At 44.4% G+C, this 12,054-nt stretch overlaps 1 protein-coding gene across 1 annotated transcript; it reads right to left on the reverse strand.

Annotated features, from left to right (window-relative positions):
- Nucleotides 1-915: 915 nt before the first annotated feature.
- Nucleotides 916-1,233, reverse strand: CTXN3 (cortexin 3). The gene has a single exon (XM_008698981.1). The coding sequence runs from the start codon at nucleotides 1,231-1,233 to the stop codon at nucleotides 988-990; it is 246 nt and encodes an 81-aa protein (XP_008697203.1). The 3' UTR covers nucleotides 916-987.
- Nucleotides 1,234-12,054: the final 10,821 nt, after the last annotated feature.

A 12,054-nucleotide genomic window follows, 5' to 3' on the forward strand; every position in this document is an offset into this window, starting at 1 on the left:
CTGAAATGGGAGAGGGATGAACTTGATGACCTTGCAGCTTTTTCTGTCCCTCAGAACATGGCTCGTCCTCCGAGCTCGGGATCACACGCTGCCACCAGCACAGTGGTCTCAGTGAAACAGGAGAGGAGACACTACCATTTCTTGACAAGTTTTATTTGGCTTCTCTATTCCATCACATACATTCCTCTTAACACTGTGACAGTCTTCTCTTCTAAACAATTAACTTTTTATTTAAAAAACAAACAAATAAACAACTCATAGCTGCACGCACAACCCATTATTTCAATCATTTGTATCAGGAAAGTCAATTCAGGTTATGTATAGCTACCTCTACTGCTTATTAATATGAATTCCTAGAATGTACTTGGCCTGGTGGAGAGTTTTCAAGCCTCCATAAGCCTTTGAATTCAGTTGTACTTGAGAAATAAAATGAGATCATCCTCACTCATCTTTTCCACGGATGGAACCATTTGTGCTAAGCGCGCCTCACCGCCTGGCTTCCCAATGCTCCTCTAGGTTCACTCAGCCCAGTCTCTGCCCAGGACCCGGATTCCCATAGAAATAAAACCAACGGAGAGACGAGCTCAGAACAAGGAAGCCTCTTCGTGGCGCTGTGATCAGATTCATTTCAGATCCTTTCCATTCTTTACTCTCTCGTTGGGTGGGCGAGCGCTTCATTTTATGGCAAAGTTTGTGTCAGTGCTGCTGAGGCTCTTGCTCTTCCCACCGCACATGTTCAGCAATATTCATTCATCGAGTAAACATGCAAATTCAAGCCTTCCTATTTTGGGAGAGTGTTATAAACCTTCATCTCCAATATCCTTCAAATGCTTTTAACCTAACAACATGTTTAATAAATGAGGGATTGGAGGTCTAGGACCAAGTGCCGTTAAAACTTGGTTTGTTGAGAACATTGACTAAAGAGAATTCCTTGCCAAGACATGATGCCCTTCACCTCCTCAGGAGGGGGATCCTGCTCGCCCTCTGCTAAGCAAGGGCATGGTCAAACTGCCCCTTCTCCAGCCCTTCAAGTCCATCGGCCCAGGTTGAGGTCGGCATGCTCCGGTAAGGGTCCAGAAGGATCCGGAAGCACCTGACAATGAGGATGCCCAAGAAAATGAACAACAAAATCACAAACACAAATGTGGTTTTCTGCTCCAGAGACATGCTAGAATCTGCCGACGCGTTCTCAAGGGGCACCAGGGGTGAAGGGACGGGCTGTCCTCCATCCATCGTCCAGAGAAGCAGGAGCACGGGATCTCCCAGTTTCCTTTTCTTCCATCATCAGTCTGCTGAGATCATGGTGGCTGCACCGTGGAGACGCTGAGTTATCTGCAGGAGGAGAGAAAGGGAAGGAGAGGGGATAACTACCAAAGAGCAACTTGATTTCTATGCTCATAAGACTGTTCATCAGAGAAAACAAGGAATCTCTAAACTTCTTCACCGAACGTGCTACATTCTGTGTAATTATGGGGAAGAATATTTTACTCTTGCATGAAATTACCAGACTGTCCTCAGAGCAGCCACCTGGGGCCAAGAGGGATGGGCGGGGAAGACAACCAGAGTACAGAAGATGAGAAATGTGCAAGGTAATGTTGACCTCAGGGTGTGCTGCCAACTTGACATCCAAACCCAGTGTCCCCTGCCAAGTCTCTTCCAGATTCCCTCCAATAATAGGACTTTCACATCATTCTCATAATGATACCATTGATGGAACACCAGCTATGTGCCAAGACGTAGCTAAACACAACATAGGTTAGCCACTCTACTACAAGCTCCGTGAAAGCCAAGACCTCTGTAGCCCCAGTGGAAGGAAACTAAGGCTGGAAAAGGTGCTTAATAGAGAAACGCTCAGGGAGTATCGGGTTCTGGGCCCCAGCCTCTGGCCTCCATTTTGCTGCTTAATGAGTATGGGCCCTTGGAGGAGTCGTAAAATGTAAAATTGGAATCCGAAATGCCTGTATATCTCACGGTGCCATAAGGAGGATGAATGTCTGTGAAAACACTTTGAAAAGTATACAAAGAAGAAAAACAAGCAAAAGTAAGAGTTTCTTCACTTCCGACATGGCTGTAGAAGCCAGGATGCTTCTCCTTTGCTTTCTGTTTCCTGGGCCAACGGAGAAAGGAGGTGTCTCAGACTCCCAGACCACCAAGCTCCTGCTGCTTTTCTTTTTTCTTCAGAAAACAAAGACCAGGTTCAATACTTCACTCCGAGAAGCACCTCGAGAACTGAGCTGGGGAGAAGGAATTGATTGGCTGCATTTTTTTTAAAAAAAGCTTTACAGTGGCTTCCTACTGCCTAAGACCATTTGATAAAGGGGAAGAGTAGGAAAAAGATAAGTTATCACTATTTCCATTTTACTGGTGGAAGAATTAAGATATATGGATATTACCGTTTGTCTTTAAAGGCAAGTTGGGGTATACACAAAGACCATAAAAACTTCAGATGTTGAACTAAATCTACATATGAGTCTGTTTGTAAGAAAAATTGTGTAGGTGAGTAGTCAGCTATGGGAATTAACATAGATTCAAAAGAAAGGATGTTCAGTGAAAAGAAGCAACAAAATAAAAATAGAAATTATGACCTAAAGCTCAAACACAATATTTCTACAGTTAACTTCTAATTGTTGCCTTGAAGCATGGCGTTAGTGATCATCATAATGGCTTGCATGTATGTTGACACTTCAAAGTTTATAAAATCACAGTTTAAGGCAGAGTTTATAAGATTTACAACCCGTGTCTGGAAGGAAGGAGTTACCAGTTTGGGGGGAAAGACTATTTTGCTGCTCCGTGACTAAATTTTGTTTAAGGCTGGAAGAGTTGCAGTAGATTTGTTTATCATTCATTTTTGTTTTGAAGCAAGATCAGGATAAAATTTGATGGTGTTTCTTAAAAATAAGCTCCTTAGGGATATAGAGGATGTTGATGGATTGGGTTTGGTTTGGTTTGCTTGTTTTTAAGGACCCTCCCAACCTTGGGAGTTAACTCTCCACAGATAACTGGGCTGAGGGAAGGAGGAAAGAAAGGGGTGGCCAGAGCTTTCAATGCAACAATCCCTAGTGCTTCCAGCGAGGGCCGTTTGCACGCCCAAGAAATAGCCAAACCAGACTTGTTCATACCGAGTATAAAATTCACCAAGGGCTGGGCCCAAAGAAAGTCATGTGCTGCTTGAGGAATAAATGCCCAAGCCATCTGCCATGTTCCCTTTTATCTTACCGTGTCCTACTGAACATCCCATCACTTTGACCCTGCCCTCCCCACGGACTTACTAGAATCCCACTCTATGTCCATTTTCCCTCCAGCCCAAATGAGGCCAGAGTCCCTTTCTTTGTCTGTTCTTAATGCAGCTGAGAGAGCTGTGCATTTTCAGGACGTTCTGTATGAAAACATTATGTAATCCAGAAAGGAAATAGAGGAAAATTGAAGCCCATTAACTGCGTAAACGTACAACGTAAAGACGCCTGGATCTGTGAAGTTCAATGAAAACAGTGAACAACTAGACATAGGACAGCGTGAGCCTGCGATGTCTCCCTAGCCACAAGCTAGGAGGCCAAAATAGTGATACCTTGTTCAGTCCTCCCTTCTCACCCCCAGTGTCCACTCGATGGCCAGGAGCAGTCTTCCCTGGCCTTGTTGTTCAACCAAAGCAAAATGCCAACTCCCTTTCTCCTATCCCATCATCTCATACTGCCTAGGCTTCCTCTATAACTCGTGTTTTCGAGCTGGTCCACCATTCACGTGGGGGCTGCAGGGATGGGCAGCCATTCCAAGAAGTCCCAGCAAGTAACCTAGTCATCCTCATTCAAGTTATCAGCCCCATTTCCCTCTTCCGTCTCCCTGTAAATGAGTCTGGAGCCTGGCTTCTTCCCAGGGAAGCCAACCCTTAGAATGATTTAAAAGTCAGTTTTAATTTGCAGTGATACCACCCTATGCTGATTAAAAGGCAGACGCAAGAATATGGTTAACCCTCTCTGCGGGCTCCGCACAGGTTCTGAGAAGCCTGCTAAAATATAAATACATATATTCCAACTGCTTCCTGATAAGCCGAACTGATGAGAAAGCGTAGATGAAAGCATTTTGAAAACGCCACGGCTCTTTATAAATTGTCAGCCTCTCCCCTCCCAGCATACTGTGAAAACCCAGGACCTATTAAAATAACTTCATTTAGCCAAATCTTCAAAGCCTCTTACTAAATTGCAATATTTTACCAAGCAGAGTGACACCTTAACACTGAGCAAGGATTTGACTAGGAAAACTGCTCTTACTTGAAGGAGGGGAAATGTGGTAGGGGGACTGTGGGGTCTTGCCAGAAATGAGGGGTCACTGGGGCTTTTGGGAGGCAGACATGGGGTACTACGGGCTGATGGCCCAGGAGGAAAGTCCTGGGGAGGGTGGGGGTTGGTGGGTACAGATGAGAAGATCTGGAGGTGGTTATAAAGGGTTATGGGGATACGGAGACCCAGGAAGAAAGGCCTAGGACTGATTGAAATCCCTGGAAGAGCCTGCTTGATTTTAAACCCGCAATCAGCTAATCAATAATTTATAAATTTGGAAAGCTCCACAGCACATTTACGTTAAAGGCAGCATCGGATAGAGTTAGAAGCAGAAAAGAAATACATGTAATCACTTGACTACCACAGTCCCAAAATATTCAAAGACAGCAAAATTTTTAAAATGTCTGCCTTGGAGTGAAATGTCCCCTTCGGCAAAAATGATCCTTGTAAATGTTCACGACGGCTTCTACCTAAATAATGAAATCTTCCTTTTAGACGAATAGAGAAATCTGGGCAAGTAAATTATTTTAAAGGATTTCCGACACAACCATCCTGAGTGTTAATAATAACAAAAGGCAGTTATTTTAAGCACGAGAGGACCACAGTTACTCACCGCCGTAGTTTAATCCTAACTGGCTTCCCCATCCCACGGAGCATGCAGTTCTTCCCTGGACCTCCATTCGCATGTGCTCAGGACACAATAAAGTCTCATTTTAATACTGGACTAAAGCAAACTTAATTAAAAGATCCCATTCTCAAAAATCGTATAACACATCCCCAGAGTCAAGCTCCCTGGACTCCGTGATCGTCGCAAAGTGTAAAATACTCTGCATTAGCCACGAACCCCGGGTTAATAGTTTGTCTCAGCCCTAGCCATTATCACTCTCAGCCACTGGCCCCACTTAGAGTAATTTACAAAGAGACCTCTCTTTCTTTCCTCATGCTTCGGACATACTGCGCCAAGTTCCATCCTTCTCAGCTCAGATCTACCACTTCTTCCCTCAAGAAAACCTTGGCACCCCAACGTCCAAGGACCCTAACGGCCCACTGAGTCCCTCCCAGACCTGAGAGCCCTGTTTCCTGGATGACAAATTAGGTCATATTCCGGCAATGGAATTTTTGTAAGATATGTATTTCTTTTCCTCCTAAGCTCAAACCGGAACAAACATCAAATTGCATTTGGTTTGGAGTAAAAGGATCAAGAAGAACAAACTTACATGGGATGGAGTCTTCAGACACCTGAGGAGGCTGTCCTCACTTAGTCTGCTCTGCACGAGCTGTTCTTTGAACCCCTCCAGGTTTCCCACCTCTGAGCTTTTAGTCATGATGCTCTCTGCCTGATGCCCTCCTCCTCGCTCTATTCCCGCCTGTGGGTTTCGCTCCCTCCCTCAGGGTTGGCACCAAATGCCACCTCCTCAGTGGGCCCCTCCCCCCCGTCTCTCCCTGCACCAAAGAGATGGGGCACTTCCTGCTCTGTCCCCCCCGGGAGCCCTGCCCCTGCGATCTGTGGCAACACCTGTCACAGGACCTGTCTCCACAGGGTGTTCAACTCAGTCCCCTTATTATTATTATTTTTTAAAGATTTTATTTATTTATTTGACAGAGAGAGAGACAGCCAGTGAGAGAGGGAACACAAGCAGGGGGAGTGAGAGAGGAAGAAGCAGGCTCCCAGCAGAGGAGCCTGATGTGGGGCTCGATCCCAGATCACCGGGATCACGCCCTGAGCCAAAGGCAGATGCTTAATGACTGCGCTACCCAGGCGCCCCCAACTCAGTCCCCTTATTAAATAGCAAGCTCCTTGAGGAATTCCTGGCTGTTCTGGGGTCACTGCCTTTTTTTAAATAGATGTTGGATCAAATCTCTGGCCCCTTACAATCCACGGAACTGAATTCAAACTTTGAGGTACCAGTTGATACAAAGAAGGGGTAAAAAAGCCCATGTCATCCACCCAGCTTAGGATGTCAGACCATTGTGTTTGAAATAGATCTTATTTCAAAGAATCATAGATAGTCTGAGTCACAGTGACAATTTAATAGTCTACGATTTCATGATTCGAAAAGCAGTTATTTGGCTTTTTACATTTTCCTTGGCTTCAAGGCCGATGGGTTGGGTCCCATCAAATACAAAAATTAGCAGCAGCCCTTCTGTTTCAGGGCTCAAGCCTTTCTGAGCTAATTGGCTTTGCTGCTGGAGAAGAGCAGCCGTTTAAAATATCCTGAAGCCAGATGTCTTACCTGGAACCCATAAATGTCATCATGTACCCTTCCCAATCCTTTGGACATTTCATTTTGTCAGCGTTGCATTATATAATTTAACAGTAAGGGAAATTATTTTATCTGAAGAAAATAGACCTTAAAGCAACGATATATTTCTTTTCTTATTTTTAAAGTGACAGCAACAGAATTAGTTTGGTGCCTTTGGCACTTTGCTCTGTGGAGCTGCCCATAGGCATTTGGTCCCAGCCTCTCATTTTGTGGCCATCAGTTTCCACGCCCCCCCCCGCAATGGGATGCGATGGTCATACTTATAACAGACACAGCGCATGTGAAGTCCTGCCTACCATATCGTGAGCGTTCAACAAACACGTCATGATGAATGAGCGTTTCCTCTTTATACCAGTTTTGGGCAAAATGAGGTTTCTTTCTAAGTTCTATTATGCAAACAAGCACACTGGGGAATGGAGATTATAAGTAAACTGCCCCAAATCCTAAAATCCAGTTACCAGAAGAGAAGCATTCCCCAAAGACTGCTGACTCGAAAGTTTCTCTCCAGCATGTAGGAATGAGTAGCAACTCAGTCATCCCTCGGCTGCTAATGTGCAGGGAGCAGTGAAGCAATACCGTCTATATTTTAAGTACCTCTAAACCACATAAGTGCTGCATCTCGTTTTTAAAACTTCTAGGCCAGAAACCTAGTAATGTGACTTGACAGGTTTTCAAAAGTAGATGCAAAAACAGTGGGTCTATTGAGCAAGAACACTCACAGGTCTGTAGAGTTTGCATTCAATGTGACGGACAGGACACTTCATCCTACAAAGACATCCTGTGTGTCTTATTTATATTTCTCTGGCAGACGAGTGAGACCACTCTGCGGACTGTACCAGGAAGGGAACTGGCGAGGTAGGCCAGACTGAATGTGCAGTGACTAGCAGAGACAAACTTCCTCCAAGTGCTGCATTATTCTCCAACAGTTCTGAAACTGCCTCTTGAAATGTTAACATGGCTTTTGATGATTAACGTAATCCATATCCCGAGAGTGAGGCTAAATAGGATCGTCTCTACTCTTTGAGCCCCACAAAGCCTCAGCTGCATTGCTGTTTGCATAACTGGAGATGCACTCCACCTTCCATCCCCACCCTCCCACCCCAGACGTGTAAACACCCCAGTCGACCCTATTAAATATATTCCCCTATAACTGTGAGCCTTCCACAAAAGCTACCTCATCAGCTAAGGCACCAAATCACTATATAAACAAAAGTTATTACTTATGAATCTTGTGGAACTAGTGTGTAGGAGCCCAGGGAATGGTAATTTGCATTCCAGGATATACACACATGGATGCAAAATATTTCCTATAAATTCAAAGAAGTCATGGCCCTCTTGGTGACCAGCCCTGAAATTCAGGTGAAGATTTCCTGGCTCTTTCTAGGTACTTCACGTATTTCAACCAACATATACCTCCTTTTTTTTTTTTTTCTCACATAAATACATGGCAACTTCCATATTTTTCTTTTCTGAATATAGCCCTGTTGATCCAATACAATAGCCCTGATGCTTCAGAATTCACAGGATGGCTAAGGACAGATAGTACTTTATACACTCAACAAATAGACTACTAGAGGCTACTAGAAAGCCCCCAAACAATGGCTTGACATACGCGTGAATCTGGTCAGCTACAAATGTCAACAGGCAGTTTCAGAACTGTTATTACCCCCCACTGCTGCACTGGGAGGTCCGTTCCCTCGGACTGTCACTGCCAAGTCAGCCTGCAGATGTCTGCTTGGGCTTGGGAGTGGACCCTGCTGTTCCTGGCTTCCCGGCTCTGGGTCAGCAGGAGACCACCATTCTCACCAGCCTGAGCCCTAACCTCAGCGTGACTTCTTCCCTATCTTCATCTTTCTCCCAACATCTGCTGGACGGGTTTTAAAGGGACTGCAGGGCAAGGCTGCAGCCTCACTGAGAACATCAGGAAAACCCCACGTGAGTGCCCAGTCGGGAACTGGGGGTACCAAAAGGCACCACTAGAAAACTGGAACTTTTCTCTTTAAACGATAAACCTTACTGTTATACCCGGTTTGCCTTCTCTGTCCTTGCGAAAAAGAGCACTTGCTGATACCTCAGAAGGCTAGGGCTGCACCGTGCTTACCAGCCAGGGACACCAGGGACAGTCAGCGTTATCCTTAGGAGTTGTTAAGTTGTGATCCCTTGTGAACAAATCAAAACATCCCTATTACATTTTGGAAGGTTGGATGTTTTCAGTGAAGGGAAAAATTACTGTAATGGGCAAATAGCTTTCGAGAATAATTTACTGCAGCTTAGCAAAGAAAAGAGCCTGTTTTACTACTCCTTTATCCAGTATCACTAGCACTGTAAACTTAAGCATGCTTTAAACATAAACGCATCATTCCATTTCACCCCCCTCGTATTAACTTTACCTAGCGACTGTTTCATTAGACTTCATCTGACATCTAGAGCTAAATTCAGAGCTGGGATGCAAAAGGCATCTCTGCGATTATCGCTCATGCATACATCGTAAAGTTAGAGAAAATCATTAATTAGCCCAGCAAGGACACGCTGTTGGTCAAGTACCTGAGTCTGGCTGAACAAACACTTGATCCATGTCCTGGTGGAACAGTTACAGGTAGTTATAAGCCTCTTTAGTTTCCATTCTTCCCGACCAAGCTGCTGTTGAGGCAGGAGACAGAGGCAGCTGCAAGCAGCTGAGGGCACACCCCAGATCGAAAGCCGTTGTTTCAGGCTTAGCAAATTCCCATTAGAGCCCCCGAGTTAAAGGAGCATCGTCTTTCTGTGTGAGGCATCCTTAGCGGCCACTACGGCTGCTTCCTTGTGGTGAGCCATGAATTCAGTTCTGCCTCAGCAAGTCTTCAGAGGATTCTGCTTCAGTGAGTAGAGGCAGTATCCTAGCAGTGTGTCTGAAATCATCTTCCAGAAAGCATTAACATTCACAAGGAGTACGGGGGGGCGGGGGGGTGTGTGGAAACATCACCAGGCATTCCCATACCTTTTCAAAATCAAAGCCATAAATCTACCAATGCTCTGCTCTCCTCTATTGATTGTTGACACTATTCCTCTTTGGGGCTGTCAATTAGCACCTTGCAGCAACCAGCCTCCATATTGATTATGGTTTATGACCTTCGGGCCAACTTAATTAAGGGGAAGACTTCTAAGGAAGGACATCAACATAGTATTTGGGAAACGGAGGGAAGGCTCCTTTTCCTAAAGAAAACAAAATTGACCTTTCAGAAAAGCAGGACTTATGGGAGGCGAAGAGGAAAGAACAATTAAAAAACAACAACAACAACAAAATCATATTTTTACCACCTGTTTGTAAATTTGCTAGGCTGTAGGTTGCCAGGCCCAGTGTATCCTTTGGCCAGCTGGCACGATTGTAAACTTGACAGGCACCCCACCCCATGCAGGCCATCAGAGACCACTGATGAATAAAGATAGACCTTCAGTGAGAGAAAATTGTTCTAATTCTACAGATTCTAGTTACATGGCACAACACTTAAATTATTTTCCTTGGATAGAATGCCTAAATAAATTTGGAAAATGTTTTAGGATAAAATTCGTCTTTTAAAAAAAAAAGTGCTTCTCTGGAAAGAATTCAACACAATCCTTAAGATGGAACATCCTTGTTTTTTGGCAACTCACCACTTTCTTTGTTGAAGTAGAAGCACAGTTAGCAACAACACCCACCCACCAAATGATGGGGTGCATGATATTTAAAGCTCACTCTGACGGTGCCTGTCAGCTTTGCTGTCTCTTCGGCTCTTGCGAGAAGCCGGCCATTTACCCAGTAGCTGTAGGGGCCTGGGAGAGAGCTCATTGTCTAGGAGGAAAATTTCCATCCGCTAGCAACAGACAGCAATCCTGGATAGACCTCAGACCCAAGAAAATGTAAATGCCAGATGTTGTGATCTCATGTCAGAATCAAATGCTTCACATTAGAAGCTAACCTCACGCGAATATGAAGGTTCTCTCCCCATATGTTTTCCAGATTTTAACCGTATTTCCTTTCCAATGAGTTTCTCTATATTCACACACACACACACACACACACACACACACACACACACACACACAACAATGGGACACATGAAATCCAACAGAGCACTATCATTCAGTACTAACTGGTATCCTTCGTGCTCTTCAGCCGACGGTGCTGGTGGATGGAGCAACCTGCCTCGGTAATGCCAACAGAGTGTGCCTCAGGGAACATTCTGACCCCACCCGTACTTATATGCTTATCATTCCGTGGGGTGGGAAAGCACTCTCGTTAGAAATGAACCGGAGTTACTGCGAGCTCACCCTGCCCATGAGGCCTCCTCAGATATTGTTTTACCCTATAGACTGGGAGAGGTGGAAGGGAACATGAGAGGCCGTGGCTGCCCTTCAGCTCCTCCACGAGCTGAAACCATCCCAGAGAGACGAGTGCCTGGCCTATTTTTAAAACTCTCCAGAGAATTAGATTCCATACCCCACTCTGACAACGTCTGTGTAAACTAATGTCTCCGTTGCTTACTTAGCCTCAATGGGATGGCGTATTTCTTCTCATACTACCCTGGTTGCAAAAAGTCAGTCACGAACCACCACATGATTTTGCGAGAATGCTCTTACCCCCGAGGAAGCTTGAACTAGGGAAACCAAAGGACGTTTGGTGAAGATCTTGCAGCCAAGTTTGGATATTTCTTTTATAAGATAATTGTCATTGAAATGATGGGAGTGAGGCTTTCCCCCCCCCCCATGCAGGCACATTATGTGACTCATCGTGAATTCTGAAATAGCGAATAAGGATTTATGAGAAGTCGAGTTCCTTGAACATTTCACAGTAGGTCCTATTTCTTTAGTCTCTAATAATTCTCTTTATCTCTCCTCTGAATTCTTTTCCGAATTTCTGCTTTCTGGTCCAGCTTGAAATCGAGAACCCAGAATGCTACACAGGGCTATGCAAAGCTTAAACTCACAGGGATTTGTGGTGACTAGGGTGATTTCATACTATGCCTCTCTTACACATTCTGATCCCAGGGTTACTCCTGGGTGTTAATTCAGTCTTTCTTTTTAGCCACACATCATGAGTCAATATTACTAGAAATCTACTTTAAGAACTTTCTCTATATTTTAATTTCAAATCTCACCCTTGTATATTCTCTAGATACTAATTCTTCCCTCAATGTCCCATGCTGCACTTTTTCATAAAACGATGGACAATGAATATTTTTTAAAAGATGCTTCATGAACCATCAAGCTTTATGCCAACCCAAAGCTGTTATTATTAGCATTATCATTATTATATTTCTGTCTAATCCTCAAAATTGAATTGATTCTTGATCTAATCTTCAAAATAGAAACCTGATTTTCTTTTCATGTTCATCTCTAGGTTCTTGGTAAAAATCTAGTTTCTTCCTTCGTGTCCATTTTTCTTTCACGTAGTCAAGAGACATTCACTAAGTTCATTCACTCGCATCAGGTCTGTTCTGTGTTGGGTGGGGAAGAGTGACAAATATGGAAAAGTCGGTGCCTGCTTGAGTTTGTTCAGG

The sequence above is a fragment of the Ursus maritimus genome, unplaced genomic scaffold (genome assembly GCF_017311325.1).
Source record: "Ursus maritimus isolate PB19 unplaced genomic scaffold, ASM1731132v1 scaffold_5, whole genome shotgun sequence".
Classification (NCBI taxonomy): Eukaryota; Metazoa; Chordata; class Mammalia; order Carnivora; family Ursidae; genus Ursus; species Ursus maritimus.